A 21149-nucleotide genomic window follows, 5' to 3' on the forward strand; every position below is an offset into this window, starting at 1 on the left:
CCTTCTGAGCAGCTGCATCACACTTATGGAGCACATTGACCCTCATTTCAGTATCAACCAACTTTTATTTAGGTTGAATACTCTTTGAATCACTTCAGGTAAAAACTAAAAGTCAATTAATTGTCTATTTATTGAGGTATATGTGTACAAATAGTCCCTCATCCTAACACTGCAAGCAAAATGCGAGCAAGGGCAAGTAAACTGTGAGTAAAACCTACTGATATGTAATTCATCAGTGTGCACATTAGCAAAAGTGACAAAACTACAGCAGGTGTAAAATGTGACTAGGGAAGGGCACGGAATTTTCTGAAACATGCAGTAAGGGGCATGGTTATTTCAGGAACCCACATGTTATTCTGCATTCTGAGACTCAACTTGAAAGGAATAATAACACCAGGCCTGGTATTACTACCCCATTTTATTATCCTACTTACTGGGTGACAATGCTAAAATTGATGCCCTGCAAAAGCCATGTTCATGGGAATCTCTCAGTACTATCCAGAAGTTCTGCTGCAAACTATGAATGGATATTTGGAATATTCTTTTAAAAATCTAAATTTACAGAGAAAGATTTATGCACTTCCTAATTATATTAAAACATGTTTTTTACTGTAGAATATGCAAGTCTTGTTTTCCTGCCAAGTACTAATGTATGATTGGTAGATACAAATTACATTTTTTTCTCCTTAATTTCAATGTAGAAGCTTCTGAAACAGGAAACAGTTCTTCCTGGGCTGGTTTGTCACCCTGGGAATATGTTTTGCCCGGAGAAAGTGTTGCTGGTCCCTGCCAGAATTGGTAAGCAGCAAGGTGCTTAACTTTAACCTGAATCTGTATTGTTTCCATTGCAACATAATTTTCAAATAAAACAAAATAGCTTTGTTTTTTAGAGTGGTCTTTGAATCCTCTGTAAATGTTTTTTTTACATAAAAGATTATCTCTTTGTCTTTAGGGTGTTCTGTAAAACTTAACTTATTTTGTTACTCATTCTGTAAGCGGAGCTATGTGGCAGTCCCCTAGATGTCACATATATTAGAGTGGACAGGAAGTGAGATCGATGCCACAGCTAAAACATTGCTTATTCTTCTCATCAAGCCCTAAGCGCACCACAACAAATTGTGCTGTAAGGCAACAGTGGTTTCACTTTATTGGGAGTACCAGGATCTTTCCATAATCCCTTTTGTCATCTTTATGGGTATATGTAACAGCCTGTTTAACAACATCCCTTACCTATCTATGCATTTCCTTGATCCAGTGCACCCTCAATGTTTGAATATTAAATGGCCTGTTCTTCTGCACACCAAATTATAGAGCATCCTTAACTCACATCCCCAGGTTCTTCACAGAAAGCAACTTGCTTTTGCAACACTAACCTAGAGAGGGGTGGGCTATGTATTAATTGTCATTTTCAATTTGAAGACCATAGTTGGCCCAAATAAAATCACCACTCTACTACTATTCGAACTCTTGGCCCCCATATACCATTTGACAAGATCCCCCACATTACTAAAGACTAAATTATGTTGGTATTAAAGGTAAATTCCTGGAGTAGATTTCCTCCCTCCTCTCTCACAGATTCACCATCATCTTGCTCCCCGCACATTCTTCAACTCCTTTACCCACCAACACAAAACAATTAAAAAATGTGGCTTATCATTTTCACCTCACTTGTTGTCAGAACGATGTCTTTGCTGGGCTGAGGCATATAAACTAAACAGGTAACGGAACTTTGAGATTGCAGCCTAAGGACTTTTAAAGTGTACTGTTCCACAGAAATGAGTGGTGGTGGTGCCCAGCTGCAACCACCAGCACAAATTAAGCACTGAGTATGCCCCAAAAAAAAGACACAGTTGCATAGCTTCTTCAGGCAATGCAAGAACTTCTGCCTCTGCAAGTTGTTTCATAATTTCAGATGGTTCAAGACAAGATGCCACACACCAAATGGTGGAATTTAAAGTCAAATTACATATATGGAGTATGTTTAGTGGTACAACACCCCTGAGAAGTGTGCAAGTCTAATTGCCTAATAACATAACACCTTCTATACCATTAGGTTCAGTGCCACAATGGACTGTTCCTCTACCCTCCGATAACCACCATGGTGCTTACGCAGAGTGCCCTCTTCCACCCAATAAGCATCAAGCACACTGTTCTAGGTAATCCTGATATTTCTATTACCTTCTATTAATTGGGAGATTTATTTTGAATAGTTTGGGCCCAGCAGAGACTTTTCACAGGAAGGGGGAGTGGGATGCTTTGAAAAATCCCATTAACCCCCCTGCCATAGAGGGGATTGGGGGTGGCTGGGTAATCCTTGCACCTGCAGCCCCTGCTTGGTCCTGCAATCAATGTTAGCAAGTGCTTTTCAACTCTATAAAGAAAGACTAGTTTTCCAGCATCTGGTAATCACACATTTGGGACCACAGGCCATTTGTGAACAGGTGGTGAGATTACTTCCTGGGGATATGGCTTTACCCCGTGTGTAATTCGGACATTAGATGGCTGCCTTCAAGTGGAAACTCTTACATATAGATATGTTAGTTGTCCTCTTCTTAGTAGTAGCAGGACTTGCTCTGTAAAAGGAAAGTACCATATTTACATTCTCAGGTCTAATCTTATTACAACATTTTTACCACTACATGAAAAGTGATATATTTAGACCAATGACATCTATAGCACAGGACCATTCATTGCTACATGTAGTAACAATCTGCCACCTGTAGGTGTGGCACCATTAGAAGTTGTTTAGATTTACTGTGCCTGTGTAATAGCCATATAGCTGGGATTTAAACACTTTTTTATTTGGATACTGGATTAGTATTCAAGTAGGGTCTTCTGTGTTAGAAAAGATTGGAAAGTGTATTGTGATCATCATTGATGAGCATTATTCTAACGAGCATACAACTCATAAGAGACATTGATGTTCCAGAACAGAAAGACAACATTGCGTTAGAGCATTACAATGTTAAGAGCTCCACTGAAGACAATAGAACGGGTCAAGTGGCAATATGGGCTAATATAGGCCTTCTGCTCCACCATTCCAATCATTGTCATTCTATTTCTCCCTTTTTAACTTAGAACATTTTACCCACAGTGGATGAAATGCTCTAATAGTTTATAGCCCTTAAGCCTAGAGCTGCATCAATTGTTAAAGGCTCTCACCCTTGTTATGCCCTCCCCTGCAGCTTAGGCCTAAAAACCAGGTTCAGGGCCTTTAACAACTAGTATGGCCATTGGTTGCAGCAATAATGCTATATCACTGTAGTTTTTACTTTCCTGAGATACATTCTAAACTATTTTTCTCCACAGCTCCTGTGTGAGTGGCCACCTACAATGCACCCCTGAGCCTTCTTGTCGTCTGGATGGTGGATGGAGTTCCTGGGGTTCCTGGTCCCCATGTAACCAGAGCTGTGGAGAAGGAGTGCAACACCGCTTCCGGGAGTGTAACAGCCCCACCCCTCAGATGGAGGGACGGCCCTGTGTTGGAAGTGGCCACCAGCTGAGAGAATGCCAAGGCATGGAGTGCAAAGGTAGCTTTAGAAAAGGCATATCTCACTCTCACACCATTGCCATAACCCAGGGAGCCAAAGAGAACATTGATAAAGAATGTTTACAATCAGTTCTATTAATGATCTGCTGCCGGAGACTCCTTGCTGCAGCTCACTGGAAGCAAGAGCGTATATTAAGCAAGCACCCAGTGTTTGTTCGTTAACATGTATGAAGTTACACCATGTAGGGCTCAATGTCAGAATATCAAGGATAGAAGTGTTGTTCTTCAAATATAATGTGAACGAAATTTCGAGAACTTAAATATTTTCAAGGCAGGTGTATGTCAGTAAGTAGAGATATACTATTCTTAACTTCATATCCATGCAAAGCAAAGGTTACTGGGATGTTATAGTTCGGTTGACATTTTACCCATACAAAACTACATTCAGCAGTTATAGTTAGACTTATGTTAAAAAAATGATAACTTGTTACCTAAACTTACTTAAAGGCATGAGTTAGTTTCTTCAGATAAGTGTTACTATAACTGCTGAATTTCTATGGTTTTATATGAGTTAAACATCTTCCTAACTCTAACATCCCTTTAACCAGAAAGCGTGCTTTTTGTAATTTGGTGTATATCCTTTCAGTATTTTTAGAGATATTCAAGTTTAACAAATATAGATATCTGGCACCCCAAAATCCTATTGAAATTAATTTTTCTGCCAACACTTTAACCACAGAGTGTTGCCAACCATCATGGGACTCTGCTTGAAGCTGAGTCCCACACTAAATATTTTTTTTAAAGAAAAGGGGATAGGGTAGGAATACCCTCACCTCCAAGGCCTCTTGGTGAAGTCCCACAGGTATCCTGCAGGACACAAAAAAGCATTTATTTTATTCATTTTGACACATCCATGGAGCCTGCCGAAAGTTTTAAAAAAATGAAGCACGGGCTCCCCACTTTGTTTCTAATCGGACTCCAGGTGGGAGAGGTCCCTGGGGAATTGAAATAAAGGAGGGGTAACATATCCCCCCTCAAGGGCCTTACTGATGCAACGGGGACCACCATCTCCTTGGCTTTAAGTTAAAAGAATGCGAGGGGCCATGCAGACACCCCTGCAGTCCCGGGGGCTGCCTCCTTCCCAGGGCTTTCATTTTAAGTGATACGTGAGGGCCCGGGTCAAGTTTGAAGGGGGGGGCCACAAACCCCCACATGGAGCCCTAAATGGTCCGGGGGACTGCCACCCTCCAGGGCTGGCTCCTGCTATGTCCCAGGGTGCCCACCCTGGGACATAGCTGTTTGCATTGGTTTGGCAGGAGCTTTGCTGCTCCTGCCAAGCCATAGCAAACTGTGCTGCACTTTGAGCATGAAGAGTATTTTGCTCTTGTTTACTCAAAGCGGAGCACAATTGCTTTGGCACAGAGAGAGCTGCATGTCATCTCCCTCTGTATCAAACTAATGCTGGCTCCTGCAGGAGATGGGGACCCGGCAGGGACTGTGGGGGCCTTCAGGTTTCCCCCGCGGTCTCAGTGGAGAGTGGGTGCCCTGGAGGCACCCACTTTCAATGGCCAGGCCCCTGGTGTCTGTACATGGGTGGGCCCTGGGGGATGGGTTCCCTGGGCTTGAAATCAACACGGGGAAGGGAGCCGCGTGGCTCCTGCCCCTTAATTAAAATAAAAAAAATGTAAAGGCCGGGCCCTGGAGGATAGGGTCCCTGGGGGCAAAATCAGCAGGAAGAGGGCCACACGATCCTCCTCTCCCATTCAAGAAATTACTGGCCCCAGGGGATGGTTTCCCTGGGGCAAAAGTGACCCAGAGAAGGGGGGCCACGCAGCCCCCCCCCCCCCTTCCAGAGTAAATACATTTTTTTTTCAAAAGGTCATCTGGCAAGTCTGGCCCCACCTTCTTTATCCACCACTCTGCAAATGCGCCTGCTGGTGTACTGCTTGTTGGCGGATGCAGTACTGTTAGGTCCAGAGGGCTCCTAGGGGCCAATAAGCCCTCCTGTTACCTCCAGTACATCTCAGAAAGTGGGATTGCGCGTAGGTCCTCCTAGGCCATGCCCCCTTTCTCCACCACTCTTCAAGTGTATCTTGTGGCGCAGTGCTGGTTGGAGGATGAAGTCCATTGGATGCTGAGGATCCGTGGAGCCCTCCTGATACCTCCAGTAAGTCCCACACAGCTTGATTGCTGAGAAGACTTCAGAGGCCACGCCCCTTTCTTTGCCTCGGCTCTGGAAAGTCCTTGGGGGCCAAGAAGTCCTCCGGTAGGTCCCATAATAAGGAATTCCTGAAAGATCTTTGGAGTCTATGCCACCATTCTCTACTACTCTGCAAATGTGTCTTCTGGCACACTACTGCTGGGGTGATGAAGTTCCCTTGGCTGGTGAGCATCCTTGAGGGCCAGCTACCCCTCCTTTACCTCCTGTAACTTCCACAGAGCGCGATTGGTGTGAGGACGTTAGAGGTCACACCCTCTTTCTCCACCACTCTGTAAACACACCTCTTGGTGCATTACTTGTTGGAGGTTGATATCCTTTTAGATGCTGGGGGTCCTTGTGACCAAGAAGCACTCCTGTTACCTCAACTAAGTCTCTTACTCCAGGATTCTGGAGAGCTAGTCAGAGGCTGCGCTCAGTTTCCCCACCACTCTGCAAACATGACTACCAGTTAAAAAACGTTATAGTTAGGAAATAGGTTTTGAAAAACCTTCTAAATTCACTTAAAAAAACAAAGGGTACAGAAAGGTTATAGTTAGGAAATAGAATTGCAAAAACCTTACAAATTCACTGAAAAAGTAGAGACACCCACTCACTCACTCATACTGTCACTACACACAACTTACCCACCCATAGAACCACTCACACCAAAACTCACTCACCCATAAAAACACTGACACATGCACTCACTCACCAATACAGCCACTCACATAGCCTCTCACTCACCCACACAGATACTCACACACACCCACTTATACACCTATATAGCCACTCACATAATCATACACACAGGATACATACATCATCACAGCCACTCACAAAATATATGTTAGAAGCAGTATCACTCACTAGTAGTGCACCTAGTATAGTAATTTAACTTTTATAGTAGGTTAGTATATATGTTTAACAGCCATAAACGCTATCAACATATTTACATTCACTAGATGATGTCAAGTCAAATTCCTTTATTTGTTTTTCAAAATTACGAAAACCATAAAAGTTCATTATTAAAAAAAACATTTAAAGAAAGGATTGAAATTTCTTCCTCTAATTATAATAAATAATTTAAAAAATTCATAAATTTGATCAATTACAATACATACCAACTATATAAAGTGCTAGGATACGAGCTCAATGTTAAGAGGGCTCAAGTGCATCATTGGAGTACAAGGGATGAAAAACAACTGTATTCTTGCACAATATATACAGCGCCAGTCCTATTCTAAATTTGACCTGTGTCTGATCCAGAGCTTCAAGAATTGGGCTATATTTTTTGCAAAACACTCTACCTCCAGAAATTGCATCACAAGGAAAGCTGGGCGGCATTGTCGCAAACCCAGAATTTTTATTATCGGTATTACCCAGTGCTTCCTTGGTTCTTTATAGAATTTGCAAAACAAGACCACATGGATTGATGATTGTGTAGATACTTCATCACAGAGGCAGATTGATAACGTCTTTGACCAATCATTTATTTTAGGAAAAGTTACCAAGCAGTGGAATATGTTCATCCTAAATCGTGTCAACAGAAGCCTGTCATAACCACTCAAATTAAAAGTTAAATAAGGCTGTATGGCCAAGATGGTTTGAATTGATAGGGTATGTTAAACTGAACTTTTGTTTGCCTCAATAACCAATCGTAGTTCTTCCAAATGTGTCAAGGATAGTTTTTGGAGCCTTTTTCTGGAAATCTCTGATATCCGTGAGGGGTTATGATAATACCTTTTCAAACCCAAGTCATACAAATTTTTTTTAACATATAAGAGCCAACCAAATGCATGCCTTCATTTTAAATTTGTGGCGGGCGGTGCCGCCGCAATGTTAAAAATGCATGTTGCGCCCGCAGTGTGGCGGGCACATCTTAATTGGCATGGCGGGAATGCCGCTCAAGTCGCGGATGGTCCTGTTTACCACAGGGATGGCGGGCGGACAAAGTCCGCCCGCCATCCTAATCGGCCCCATAGTGCTGGAAATAGGCAGGGGGCCCAGATCTGTACAGGTGGCGGGAGGAAGTGATTAAGTGGGTGGACTGCGAGAGAGAAGCGATTAGAAAGAATGACAATAGAGAGGTACATAGGATACCTATAGTATGCGGTATGTGGTGTTACTGGCCTGTCCTAAGTTGGACCCTCATTGCCATTGTTGAACATTCATTTGTGAGACAACGTTTTCATTTACAACTTCTTGTTCTGATGGCCGATTTACAAAAACAAAATACCATTATGTCCACTAGATTCTTCTGTTTGCAGGGATAAATAGGATTTGTAGGTCCAACAACTCAAGGTCCTCAAAGTCAACAACTGAACTACACCTTGCAATGGTTTTATATTGTGCGCCAGGTATAGAGTAATTCATATGATAAAATATAAATATTGTAAAATTGTTAACAAGGAAACCTATATTTCTACAGTTGACACCAGATATGGAATTTAGAATTAATGCTTATTTGTAAGTCTGAATTTGGAGGTTCGCTTTACTAGCTTGTGATTCAGGGAGAATTTTTTTAAATCTCTTCTTTCTTACACACTGACTTACATTTGGAAGGCACAAAGGTGAAGAAATACAATGGGTAATAGCAACGGTTATACTGTTTTGTATTCCCACATGTCTGTCGTCAATAAAAATGGTACCTGACTAGTCCCCCAAAACGCAATATGAACACATCACATTTTTCCACTGAAACCTAACCTTTTTTTGCAATGTGGCTAGCTGTGGATTTTGGGACCTAGTTTAGCCAGCACCTAGGGAAACCTAGCAGCCTGTACATATTTTAAAACTAGAAAACAAGGAAAATCCAGGGTGGGACTTGCATGGCTCTCACCAGGTTCTCTTACCCAGAAGCACTTGCAAACTGGAAAATTTGATTACAAATACATATTCACTTCACATTTCTATGATGAGAAGTTCTGGAATCTGTAGAAAGCTGCAACCTTCCTTCCACCTAGCATTCCTGCAAGTGTCTTGATAAGAATGGTGCCACGATTGTCTGGGTAAGGCTAGTGGACGCAACAAGAAGTCGCCAAAACACAGCATAGACACATCCCATTTTTTTTACTGAAAATAACCCTTTTTTCTATGTGGATAGTTATGGATGTTTGGACCTACTTTAGTCAGCACCAAGAGAAACCTAGCAAGCTTCCACATTTTTGAAAACTAGACACCTGGAGGAATCCAGAGTGGAGTGATTATGTGGCTTTTACTAGGCTTCTGTACACAGAAGCCTTTGCAAACCTCATCTTTGCCTAAAAATACATTTTCCTCACATTTCGGTGATGAAAAGTGACACAGGAAGTGACACATTTTCTACCGCCTACCATTCCCTCAAGTTTCCCAATAAAAATGTTACCATACTTGTGAGGTTAGGGCTAGTGGCTGCAACAGGAAAGGTGCAAAAATGCAACATTGACACATCACACTTTTTCACTGAAAATTGACCTTTTTTACAATGTAGCTAGCTGTGGTTTTTGGGGCCTAGCTCAGCCGGCACATAGTGAAACCTAGCAAACCTGCACTTTTTTAAACTAGAGACCTGGGGGATCCTGGATGGGGTATTTGTCATGGCTCACACTAGGTTTCCCTACCCAGAATGCTTTGCAAACCTCAAACTGTGGCTGACAAAAAACAAATTTACGTTGGAAAGTTCTGGAATCCACATGGAACAACAAAATGCCTACCACCAACCATTGCTCCAAGACTCCAGATAAAACCTCTACCACACTTGTGTGGGTAGGGATAGTGGCTGCAACAGGAAAGGCGCTAAAATACTTCATGGACACATCACACTTTTCCACTGAAAACTGACCCACTTTGCAATGTAGCTAGTTGTGTATTTTGGGAGTAGCTCAGCTGGCATCTAGGTAAATCTTGAAAATCTGAATATTTTGACAACTAGACACCTGGGAAAATCCTGGGTGCTATCATCAGGTATTCTTGCCCAGAGCCCTTGCAAACCTCAAACCTTGACTAAAAGCACAGGGGCTTATTAACAAGCTCTTGCACCGCCGGTCAGTCACTTTTTGTGATGCAACGCCGACGCATTTTTCTGCCCCATATATACAAGGACAGGAAAACCACCCTGCCTGGCTTTTGCTGTTCTTGTAAATACGGCCCCTTTACACTGAGCACTTTGCATAAAAGGGGCGTTCCATGGGTGTTGCTGTGGGTGTTCCCACACAACACTAATGGAACCTGACACATTTCCAGATTTACGAGAAATCATTAACCTGGAAATGTGTCTGAATGCAAAGTCTCCCCAGGGGAGGCGTAGGGAGGCGCAACAGGAGAAATGTATTCACTTCTCCTTCTTTTTTTTTCCTCTTTCTATGCGTGCTGCATTCTGCAATACACATAGAATGAGGAAATCACTCTTATGGTACTTTATGTTCAGGAAGGGACTCCTTCCTGCACATCAACAATCATCCCTGTGTCGTAGGCATTCTTGCACCATGGTGCAAGGGTGCCTGCGTCTGCGCATGGACGCTAATTGCACGCCAGCACAAGGGAGAACAAAGGGATCTATCATATCCTTGTAGCTATGAGGCATGTCTGTACTTTGAAAGTGCTGCAGCGTGGCGCAGCCAAAGGGCTTTGGGTTCCGTGCTGTGGCTCACATTTTACTCATATTTCTGTGTTCTACAGTTCAGGAAACTCCTCCGAGCATCAGTTTTCCTACCACCTGCTATTCCCCCAAGTCTCCCAATAAAAATAGTACCTCACATTTGTGGCTGGGCCAAGTGCCCAAAACAGGAGCAGATCAGACCAAAGTCAATGAGTGCCCCTTTGCAAAGACTCCCATTGACCTTAGTTTGGTCTGTAACTGTCATGAGCACTGGGCCCAGTCACAAACGTTGTGCAGCATTTTTATCTGGACAAGTAGGGAATGCTGGGTTGTAGAAATTTTGTGGATTCCTTTTGATTCTGGAAGACTACATCACAAAAATCCACAGAAAAAGTGTGATTTTAGGGTATGTTGAAGATTTAAGGGCATTGTGGGTAAGAACTATGTTTGAGATCCATGAGAGGCACACCACCATGTACTTCCCTGGGTATCTTGTTTTCAGAAATGCCTTAGTTTGATAGAATTCTCTGGTTGGCTGCCAAGCCCAGGCCCAAAAACTGCAGCTACCCCTTTGTTGATGTTGCCACTGTGCGTCTTGGACCATGCCCTTTGGTGGGCGCTAGGTCTACCCATACAGGTGAAGTACAATTTTATCAGGAGACGGGGGAAATCTTGGTGGCAGGGAATTGGTGGATCCGGGTACTTTGAGTTACAAAAATATAAAGAAAAGGTGTGTTTTTAGCCTATGTTGAAGGGCTGCAAGGGTTCCTTGTGAGAGCCACACACAATACACCACCCTGAGAGGTCTCAGTGGTGTCTAGTTTATGGAAAGATCTGGGTTTGGTAGATTTTCCCTAGAAACAATAACACCTCGGCAGAAAAAGACAGAAAAGGCAAATATTACTGAACCATCATGTACTACTCAAGAACACATGCATACTGGTTGGATTTGGCACAAAGGTGAGTGAAAAGGTCAAAATGTAAATTTTATTAGCAAAAGATTTTACAAAAATTAAAACGTAGCACTCACTGTTAATAAGATAATATAAATTTTCCAATACTGAACCAGTGACAAACAGCTTGTGAGCTGTAAAGCCTCAACAAGGCACCCACCTCTTTACAAACCATTAAAACACCTTTCATGCGTCATGCACACAAAACCATTCACACTATCAACCGTGGTCCCAGCATGTTACAACACCCATAACAACAAACAGCACAATTCAAGGGCCCATCACTTTCCTACGCTGTTAGAAACTGGGCCTCTAGTTGGCATAGATTTGCACCCTGTCCAAGAGGGACCACAGTCCTAGTCAGGATAAGCTAGATACACACTAAGGGATAACTTGTGCTCACCCTCTGACAGCTTGGCACAGATTACCTAAAGAGGTAATGGGTAAAGTATTTGTGCAACAAGCACACATAGTAACACAATGCTTAGTGCTCAGAAGTCAATAGTGCTAAAAGGTTACTTGAGGTTGCGCTAGACCGAGGTAAATCAAAAATTCAGGCTCTCTGCGATCAAGGGCAGGCTGGTTACAGGACACATACAGGCCCTACTGACAAAGTACCTTGGATGGAGCAAAGCGCCAATGTCGAGGACTTGAGGTGAGGAGTTGAGGAGACGCTGCATCAATCCCGTAGATGGAGGCCAGAGTCTGCTCCGATTCATGCCCTTCATGCCGGCACTCCTATGTCGAACCTCAGCTGCCTCAGCATCAAAGGGTGATGCATCAGTTCCGATTGGTGCGAGATTGCCGCTGGGTCAATGTCATTGTAGAGAAAGCTGCAAAAACCCACTTCTGAGGCACAGGACTGGAAGGGGCGCCTCGGGCAAGGGTAGGACTTACAGATGACAGAGTCCAGCAGCACCTGCAGAGTTGCAGGAGGTCTTTTATAACCCTGGGAGTTCAGAAAACAGGAAGCAATCCAGAAAGCCCTTGGAGTCAATCTGGTTTAAAATAAGATGGGTCCAGTCCTTGTCCACAGCAGGGCAGAGATCAGCAGGCAGCGGATGAGCTCAGCACAGCAGTGAAGCAGTTCCTTAGAACAGTCAGTCAAGCAGAGTGGCAATCCTTGTAGCACAGCAGTCCTCCCTCCTGGCAACGTTATTCACAGGTCCAGTAGTGTACTGTCCTGGTAGAGTCAGAGCCCCAGTACTTATACCTAAATGTGCCTTTGAAGTTGGGGTGACCTCAAATCAGCTCCTTGAAGTGACCTGGTCCCCTTTCCTCCAAGCCCTGTTTGCCAGCCTATCTGTGGGGGTAATCAGTCCTTTGTGTCAATCAATTAATCAGGGATTTATAGAGTGCACTACTCACCCGTGTGGGGGACAAGACAACATATTCAGATGTAAGTGCCAGCTCCCTCTCCTCCAGAAGGCGATCAGAACACAGATGAATGTGGATGAGCCTTTTGCCACACCCACCCATTCTGTGTTTGTGGCTGTCTATAGGAAATGCACAATGTGTAGCTGTCACCCGCCCACCCGCAGGCATGCAGAGCTAAGTTAAGAGCAGAGAAATGGCCACTTTCTAAAAATAGTAGTTCAAAGATAGTAATGTCATATCCAACTTTGCACTAAAGAGGATTTATCATTATCATTCCAAAGATATAAAACATAATTTAGCTACTCCTTTCTAATCAGGAGAAACAGCTTAAAATTGTTTTAGGGAATTCCCAATGTTAAACTATGGAAGGTGTGGGCCTCCCTGTAGTGAAAAACTATTTGAGCTACCAGTGCATGCAAAACGTAAGAATAAATGTCCTACCTTTTACTTACACAGCACCCGACTCTTAGAGTGGTATTGGGTTCCCCAGGCCTACCTGCTCCGCAGAAATACCCACTTACACCAAAAGAACTGTTGGCACGGAAACTGAAAAGTACAAAAGACAAATTTATTAAGACCCCATGGGGTGGTGGTACATTCCTACAGCACCCTTCGGTAATGCAAGAAGTATCACACCGAACATCGATGTGAGTCCTCCTTTTATACATTAAACAGGTTTTAAAAAGATAGGCGGTACATGGTTTACAGAGTTTATGTACATATATGGTCATTTTTGGAACACAGCCAACTCATGGGGAGGGGTTACAACACCACTGGTCAGTTTGGCGGAACATTCCTAAGGGGTGACTGGTCAGTTGGAACTGCGCATGCGCAAGCTTGACCATTACTAAAAATAGCCTGTTGCTGGGCAAACTCGAGTGGCCAGCGGCCCGGAGAAAGGACTAAAGGGCATGCTGACCACGAGGCCGCTTATTCCCTAACATGGCCGCCGTAACATACAAAATGGCGTTTTCGAGTAAGGCCAAGTTAAGGGAAATAACGTGTAGCAAAGCTAAGCGCTAACCCGGCCATTGTCAAATTACGACAGACGACCCTTTTAGCGTTTAGCTGAAGCTACCTCATAGTGAACGTAGTCGGGATACTCATCTTCAATATCAATTAAAATTATTTGAGCTACTTCTTTATGAAGTATTGATTCATTTCGAGCAAGCGCTCGTCTAGATGGGATACAGGCTGATAAACACATAGAACGTAAGGCAGGGCCACATTGTATACATAAACATAGGAAGAACAAGATCCCCACTACAACACATAAAATTGTCAGCAGCTTCCAGCTCCAGGTACTCAACATTGACCAGAACCACCCCGATAAAGTCCACGTGCCATTGTCCGGGTGTATCTCAGCAGCAATCTTGTGAAGCTTTGTGATTGCATCATAAACAGATGGCGAATTATCTGGCACGTAAACGCAGCAGCTACTTCCGATGATTCTACATGCCCCCCCTCGGTCAGCTAGAACCACATCAAGAACCATGCGATTCTGAAGCGTAACAATTCTAGAAATTTGCAGTTCTTCCGTGATATTCCCTAGAGCAGTAGCAGTGTCATTAGCTACAGCTTCAACCATACGAGTCAGTCGTCGTACTTTTCCGGCTGTGCAAAGCAGCCCCCACAAAAGAAAACAGTCCCAAATTGAAATCAACATACTGTTGTAAGGCAGTATCGGTCTGGTCAATATCGTCCAAGACCACAGCACGTTTAACTCTGTTTAACACAAAATCATGATAAAGCACGTAGTCATTATGATACATTGGTGGTGCAATGAATACAGGGGGCAATACAAAAGATACATAACATGTGCCTAACCATCCTAAAGGGAGCTGATGATGACCTTTATTACCGCAGATAAAGTATGTATTTCGAGAGGCCACAAATGATATGCCATTCGGACTGTCAAATGTAAGTGTGGTGTTACATTCACTTTTCCCAACCGGGATTGTACCTTTATTACGTATGCAAAGATCAGCCTTAGTATTTATAACATTAATGACGTGTGAGCTAGACATATTAATGTTCCTTTGATTGCTGTAAATACGGGGTGCAGATGCATTATCGGGACGGTACTCTTCCCATTCAAATCGAGTACCTTCAGCTCGTGGATAACCATCCCTGTCGTGATAACATATCTTATTCAAACGGAAAAGCACCCCCCCTTTTGTTGGCCATCGTAAAGTGAATAGAAGAGTATACCAGGCATTACAGGATCCGTTATGAGAAAACGGGAGTGGGATGAGCGGGGTGCCCCCTTTCTTCTGATGACCAGGCAACATCCCACATACCCAACAATTAGATGTGTTTGTCATATTATGAGTATGGTGCAAAATCTGAATGAAGCTATTGTTCAGGTAAGTCTGACGGTGCGGTTCTTCATGGTAGGGCAAGGTGAAGTGAAAATGTTCAGATGGAGCCGGGGTAGTCGGCAGCAAATGTTCTCGTGCAGGCACCACAAGTTCTACTACCCAGGCTATCACTGCTATCACCACGATTGTCAGTACAAACAAGATGGCACCAAGTATTCTTTTGTCTCGTGATGCAGAAGACGCCATAGTTCAAAGAGTTCACAATGTCTCAAATGTATATACCTAAAAAAGAAAAATACGGTGCTGAGCTCCGAGGTAGCCGTTGTTTTCTTCTCCGGGGTCAAGACGGGTGTCGCTACTCTTGGCAGAACTGATCCCCCCCCCTTGAGATTCCCGGTTTCCATTTCACAAACCCCAGAGCGGTAACCAACCAGTCTCGAAAAACAAAAATCTTCTGCCTATCGTGGCCGCAGATTGTAACGCTGTCGTCCAGAAACAGTGTGGTCCGGGAAGGCTCCCTCAACTTTGGCCGATGTCACAGCTGGGCTCTTTTCTTTATCCAGAATCTCCTTGTAGTCGGTCAGCACAGTAGGATTCACCAGGTCCGGAGAGACACGGCGGCAGTGAGTTGAATGCACCCACCACTTTCTGTTGGTCACTCGCACAGCCGTTCGAGTTGCCAAAAGGACTTGCTCGGGGCCACGCCACCTCGGTTCCAAGCTGTTCGCCCTCTCAAACGACTTAATCATGACATAGTCACCAGGACGGAGACTATGGGCCTCTCCAATGGAGTTGTCAGGGAGCGCTTCTCGAACCTGTTGATGAATAGAAAGCAAATCATTTGTTAATCGTGCCAAATAGTCGTTCATCATTATACAAGGCACATCATGTAACAATCGCGGCTTAGGCACTCCCCATATATTCATAGGCCTTCCGAACACCACTTCATATGGTGTGAGGCCAGTCCGAGAATGGGGCACCAATCTGATAGAGAGTAATGCTAGCGGCAAGGCATCCGGCCACTTCAATGACGTGGACGCCACAATCTTAGCCAGCTTCAATTTCAACGTAGCATTATACTGCTCAACGAGACCTGCTGACTGAGGATGGAACACAGCGTGGAATTTTTGCTGAATCCCCAATCCCTTCAATACGTACTCCACAATTTTCCCGACAAAATGAGGACCATTATCGCTCCACAAAAATTTGCAAACGCCGTAACGAGGGAAGTACTCCTTGAGCAAAGCCTTAGCCGTTGTCAAAGCCGTATTATCTTTCGTGGGGAAGGCCTCAACCCATTTGCTAAAAGCACACACCACCACTAAGACATACTTAAGGTTATTGCAACGCTCAAGCTGGATATAATCCATTTGCAGTACTTCGAACGGCGCAGAAGGTGGAACGAACCCTCCTTTCGGAGTATGCGTCCCTTTTGCAGGATTGTGCTGTAAACATATCAAGCAGGTCTGCACTACTCTCTTGGCAGTGTTGGCAATCTCAGGATGCTCCCAAACCCGTGTTAACAATCGAGTGATTGCAAGAGCTCCAACATGTGCCAACCCATGTGTCATCTGGACCATCGCTTGCAAGTAAGCTGCAGGCAATTTCCATCGTGCCATGTTCTTACTCCTCCAACAACCCTCATCATCCAGCACCCCCTCTGCTGCCCAGGTTGCGAGTTCTGCTTCCGACGCTGATTTTTGGATATCTAGTATTTCTGCTCGAGCATCATGCCATCGCTCGGCCTGTGACTTCACTACATACATGAGGGAGTCATTTCGTGACATAGCTGTTTGTCTTGCTATACTGTCTGCAAAAGCATTGCCTTGTCCCACTTTGTCAGTGACCTTTTTATGTGCACTGCTTTTAATTATCGCCACCTTCTTTGGACAAAGCAACGCGTTTAGGAGATCACACACTAGCTCTCCGTGCATAATGTGTACTCCATGAGAAGTCAAAAACCCACGTTCTCTTCAGAGTAAGCCAAAGTCATGCGCTACTCTGAAGGCGTACCGGCTGTCTGTGTAGATGTTCACACATAGGCCAGCACTCAGTTCGCAGGCTCTCGTTAAGGCAATCAGCTCTGCTGCTTGAGCCGATTTCTGTGGTATTCGTGCTGTTTCTACCACCGTCTTAAGTGTCGTGATCGCATATGCTGCAGAAGTCGTGCCATCTGGCAGCCTCAAACACGATCCATCAACCCACAGTTCCCCATCCACATCTGGAAGTGGCATATCCTGTAAGTCGACACGACCCTTTGTCTGTTCCTCGGTCAGGAAAACACAATCATGATGTTTTTCTTCCTGGCCCTCCTCAACCGGATAGGGCAATAAAGTGGCAGGGTTCAGGGTAGCGCATCTTTTCAGTGTGATATGTGGCGCCAGAAGTGTGAGCTCATATCCTGTAAGTCGTGCGCTCGTAAGATACTGAGTCTTTGTTTGATTTAAAAGGGCATCTACTGCATGCGGAACTAGCACCAACAATTTGTGCGACAGAACTATTCCCTCACTCTGTCGTATAGCCACCGCTGTTGCTGCTACTGCTCTAAAACACCCAGGTAACCCTCGTGCTACAGGGTCAAGAACAGCTGAGAAGTATGCACATGGCCTCTGCTTGTCCCCGTGTGCCTGCACTAACACTGATAACGCGCACCCATCTTTCTCGTGCACGTACAATGTAAAAATCTTTGTGTAATCTGGTGTACCTAACACGGGTGCAGAGCAAAGGGCCTGTCTCAATTGTTCAAAAGCATTCTGACATTCATCTGTCCATTCAAGGGGCATTGGTGTCGTTGTGGACAATAATGCTAACAAAGGTTTTATAATGTGCGAAAACCCCATAATCCACTGTCTACAAAAGGACGTTAATCCTATGAAGGCGCGTACATCTCTCTGAGTGCGGGGAACTGGCGTATCTAAAATTGCTTGAATTCGTTCTGATGTTAATGCACGCCCCTCCTTAGACAAAAGATGACCGAGGTAGGTCACCTTGGGTCTACAGTATTGTAGCTTTTTCTTAGAAACTTTATGGTTGTTCTGAGCTAAAAAGGACAGCAAGGCAAGCGTACTTTCCTCACATTGTGCATAAGTGTCTGCGGCCAACAGAAGGTCATCAACATACTGTATAAGGGCTACTCCGGATTGCAGGTCAAAAGAATCAAGCTGTCGTTTTAGAGCCTGGCTATAGATGCTAGGGCTCTCTGTATAGCCTTGAGGAACACGACAAAATCTATACGATTTATTATTTAACGTAAAGCCAAATAAATATCTGCTGTCAGGATGGATGGGAATAGAAAAGAACGCATTTTTGAGGTCAACGACAGAAAAGGTCGTCGCCGTCGGAGGAACCAATGTAAGCAATGTCGTGATATCAGACACCACTGGGTATTGGGGAATGACAATTTTGTTAATTTCTCTCAAATCAATAATAAATCGATAGACTTTGTCGTCGGTATCTTTCTTAAGGATCGGAAGAATAGGGCTATTACAAACATTGTGAGGAACTTCCTCCACTACTCCTGCAATAATCAAATCCTGAACAATGTGCGTCAATGCAATTTCACCTTCCTTAGAGATCTTATATTGCGGGACATGTGGCAAGGAGACTCCCTCCTTGACAGTAATTCGAATGGGTGGAATAAGCATCTGTCCCACATCCGTATCCGAGGTCGCCCATAACGTGTGAGGGAGAGAGGCTAATGCTTCAATGTCTTTTATTGTAAAAAATCTGTGTGAGTCTGGGTAATTGTCATTCAAAATAACCTGCACTCCTTCGGGAGCGCAACGTATCGTTGCTCGAAAATATTTAAGCAAATCAATACCCATTATGTTATCAGGAGTGTGAGGTGACAACAAAAACGGGGAAAAACTGAAAAATTTAGCAATACAAAGTGCAAGAGGCTGTGATAATGGGCTAGGAGAGGGTGTGCCATCAAACCCTATACATGTTATCGTATCGCCAGACAGGGGAGCCCTTGGAACCAAGTTTTTAGACAAAGCACTATGAGTAGCTCCAGTGTCAACTAAAAACTGATCAGTAGAACCCAAAATGTCCGCTGATACATATGGACCTCTTTGATCTACTGGCACTTCAACCGATTCCACACCCCATCCTACGCAATCCTATGCATGCACATAATCCTGGTGTTCCACATCCTCACCCTCCGATATCTGGTACTGATTCCGTCTATCAAAAACGTTTCGCTCATCCTGACCACGGCCCCTTGCTTCAAACCTACCACGATCACTTCCACTACCTCTCGCTCCCGAATAACTATTCCTCGACCTTCCACCTCCTCGACCACGCTGACTACGTTGCTCACGAAGCACCGGACAATCTTCAGCCCAATGCCCAAATTCTTTACAATATGCACATTGGTCCTCAGCAATATCGGTATGACCGTACGACGCATTGCTCCCTCCTAGCCTGCCTCTATCATTCCCTCTAGACAGAGTACCACGAACCTGTGCTAACATCACCTTCGTTTTCAACTCTTTGGCTTTTTTATCCACACTTTCTTTAGCCTCTAATTCCTGCCGCTCATAATACTGAGCCATAGTTAACAAAGACGCAGGGGTCGCCGTGGTCCAGGAACTTTCGCTCGTTTTCAATCGCTTCGCAATCTCCGGTAGGAGATTAGCCACATACTTATCGACAAACAGATGCCTACCCGTATCATCTGTTAATGATTGCCCACTGTAATCATGAAAAGCTTCTTCAAAGCGTGTAAAGAAATCAGATACCGATTCAACTGGCTTCTGTTTACATGAAGCCAACATAGTCCAATTGATCTTTTTAGGAGGCACCAGAGTTTTTAATTCAGTCAGAATAGCCGTTGGGAGATCTAAAATCAAAGCACACGGTTTGCATGCAGGTTCCCTTTCTAAGTCAGCCTGTTCTAAGTCCTTCCAAGTTGCCCCAAATGTCGTTTGATCATTAGTTTTACGAATCAACCTCCACATATCAGGGGGGAGTATTAATCCAAAGAAAAGGTCTACATCAACAAGAGTCATAACACAAGAGGAAATAGCCCCTCCACCCCTTCGTAGAATGCGGCTGGATTTTTACGAAGATCGGGCAAGGAGTTCTTTAATGCCATAACATCTGTTCTATTCCAGGGCGTATACACCCAATTATATATAAAATACCCCTTCGCATCCTTCAACGTTTTATCGTCATCTGTACCATCTCCCTTTGGGGGAACATACAAAGGTGCGGCTTCACGCATAGGCATAACATGCACTTTAGAATTCTTATCTGAACCCCGGAGAGGACACTCTTTGGACTGCTCTGTCGACCCCGGCACAGACTCTTTAGCTTTTTCCCTTTCATCCCGCAGTCTGGTCGCCTCATCCCGTAGCTGGAGCAGTTGTTTGAAAAGGTCATCAACATCTGAAAGAGCAAATAAACCTTCATCCAAATTTTCACAATAGACCGACACAGCTTTGGGTTCTAAAGTCTCCGAATGCTTACGAAATCGAGTAACAACTTCATGTGCCAAAGTATTTATAAAACACAATAATTCTCGTTCTGACCACATTTTCCTTTCAGCTAAAACCGTTGCTACAGTTATATGGTCCAAATTTAATTTCCTAGCAAGGCTACGCAAGTCCGCGGCTCTTTCCTCAGTTAACCTGACACTCGAGTTGTCCTTTCCATCCAACTTATCCCGACCTTCATCACCGGAATCCTCGGACGGAGCCGTAGGGTGGACATACGGAGGCGGGGAGCGATCTAGTAATGACAAATCATCAATTTCATTATTAAGGACAGGATAAAGCGGACGACGAATAGGAAATTGACCGGTCGTTTGCAAATTACGTTCCCGTGCCTCCCTCTCTTTCTTCTCCTGCGCTTCCTTTTCCTCAAGCTGTAAAACCTTATCTCGAGCAGCCTTGCGCTGTTCTTTGTCCGCCAAGGCAACCTCACGCTTCATACGCTCACGCACCGCTTTCTCCCACATTCGCACACAATCAAACATATCTTGTCTAGACCTGCGCTGAAACAAACATTGCTCCACAAACTGAACCTTTCGTAAATCAAACGACCCATGTAGTGGCCATTGCAACTCGGGATCGGTTCTGGTATACTTATGCCATAATTTACTGTACAGTATAGGGGGAAGGCCAAATTTGACATACATCTCACGGTTGGGAGTTCCCTATGGAGGAGCCGGCTGAGATTCTGTTAACCTAATTGTGGTACCATTTCCAAGACAGCACATCCCTCGGAG

At 44.2% G+C, this 21149-nt stretch overlaps 1 protein-coding gene across 1 annotated transcript in view; it reads left to right on the forward strand.

The window, feature by feature from the left end:
- The window catches only part of LOC147685082 (SCO-spondin-like), a 1395910-nt gene that overhangs the window by 901425 nt on the left and 473336 nt on the right, over positions 1-21149 (forward strand). Inside the window, exon 64 of the mRNA XM_086939757.1 lies at positions 2054-2156. Coding sequence (XP_086795883.1) covers positions 2054-2156 — 103 coding nt within the window. The remainder of the gene's footprint in view (positions 1-2053; positions 2157-21149) is intronic.

Source organism: Lissotriton vulgaris, chromosome 10 (assembly GCF_964263255.1).
Source record: "Lissotriton vulgaris chromosome 10, aLisVul1.2, whole genome shotgun sequence".
In the NCBI taxonomy this organism is placed as follows: domain Eukaryota; kingdom Metazoa; phylum Chordata; class Amphibia; order Caudata; family Salamandridae; genus Lissotriton; species Lissotriton vulgaris.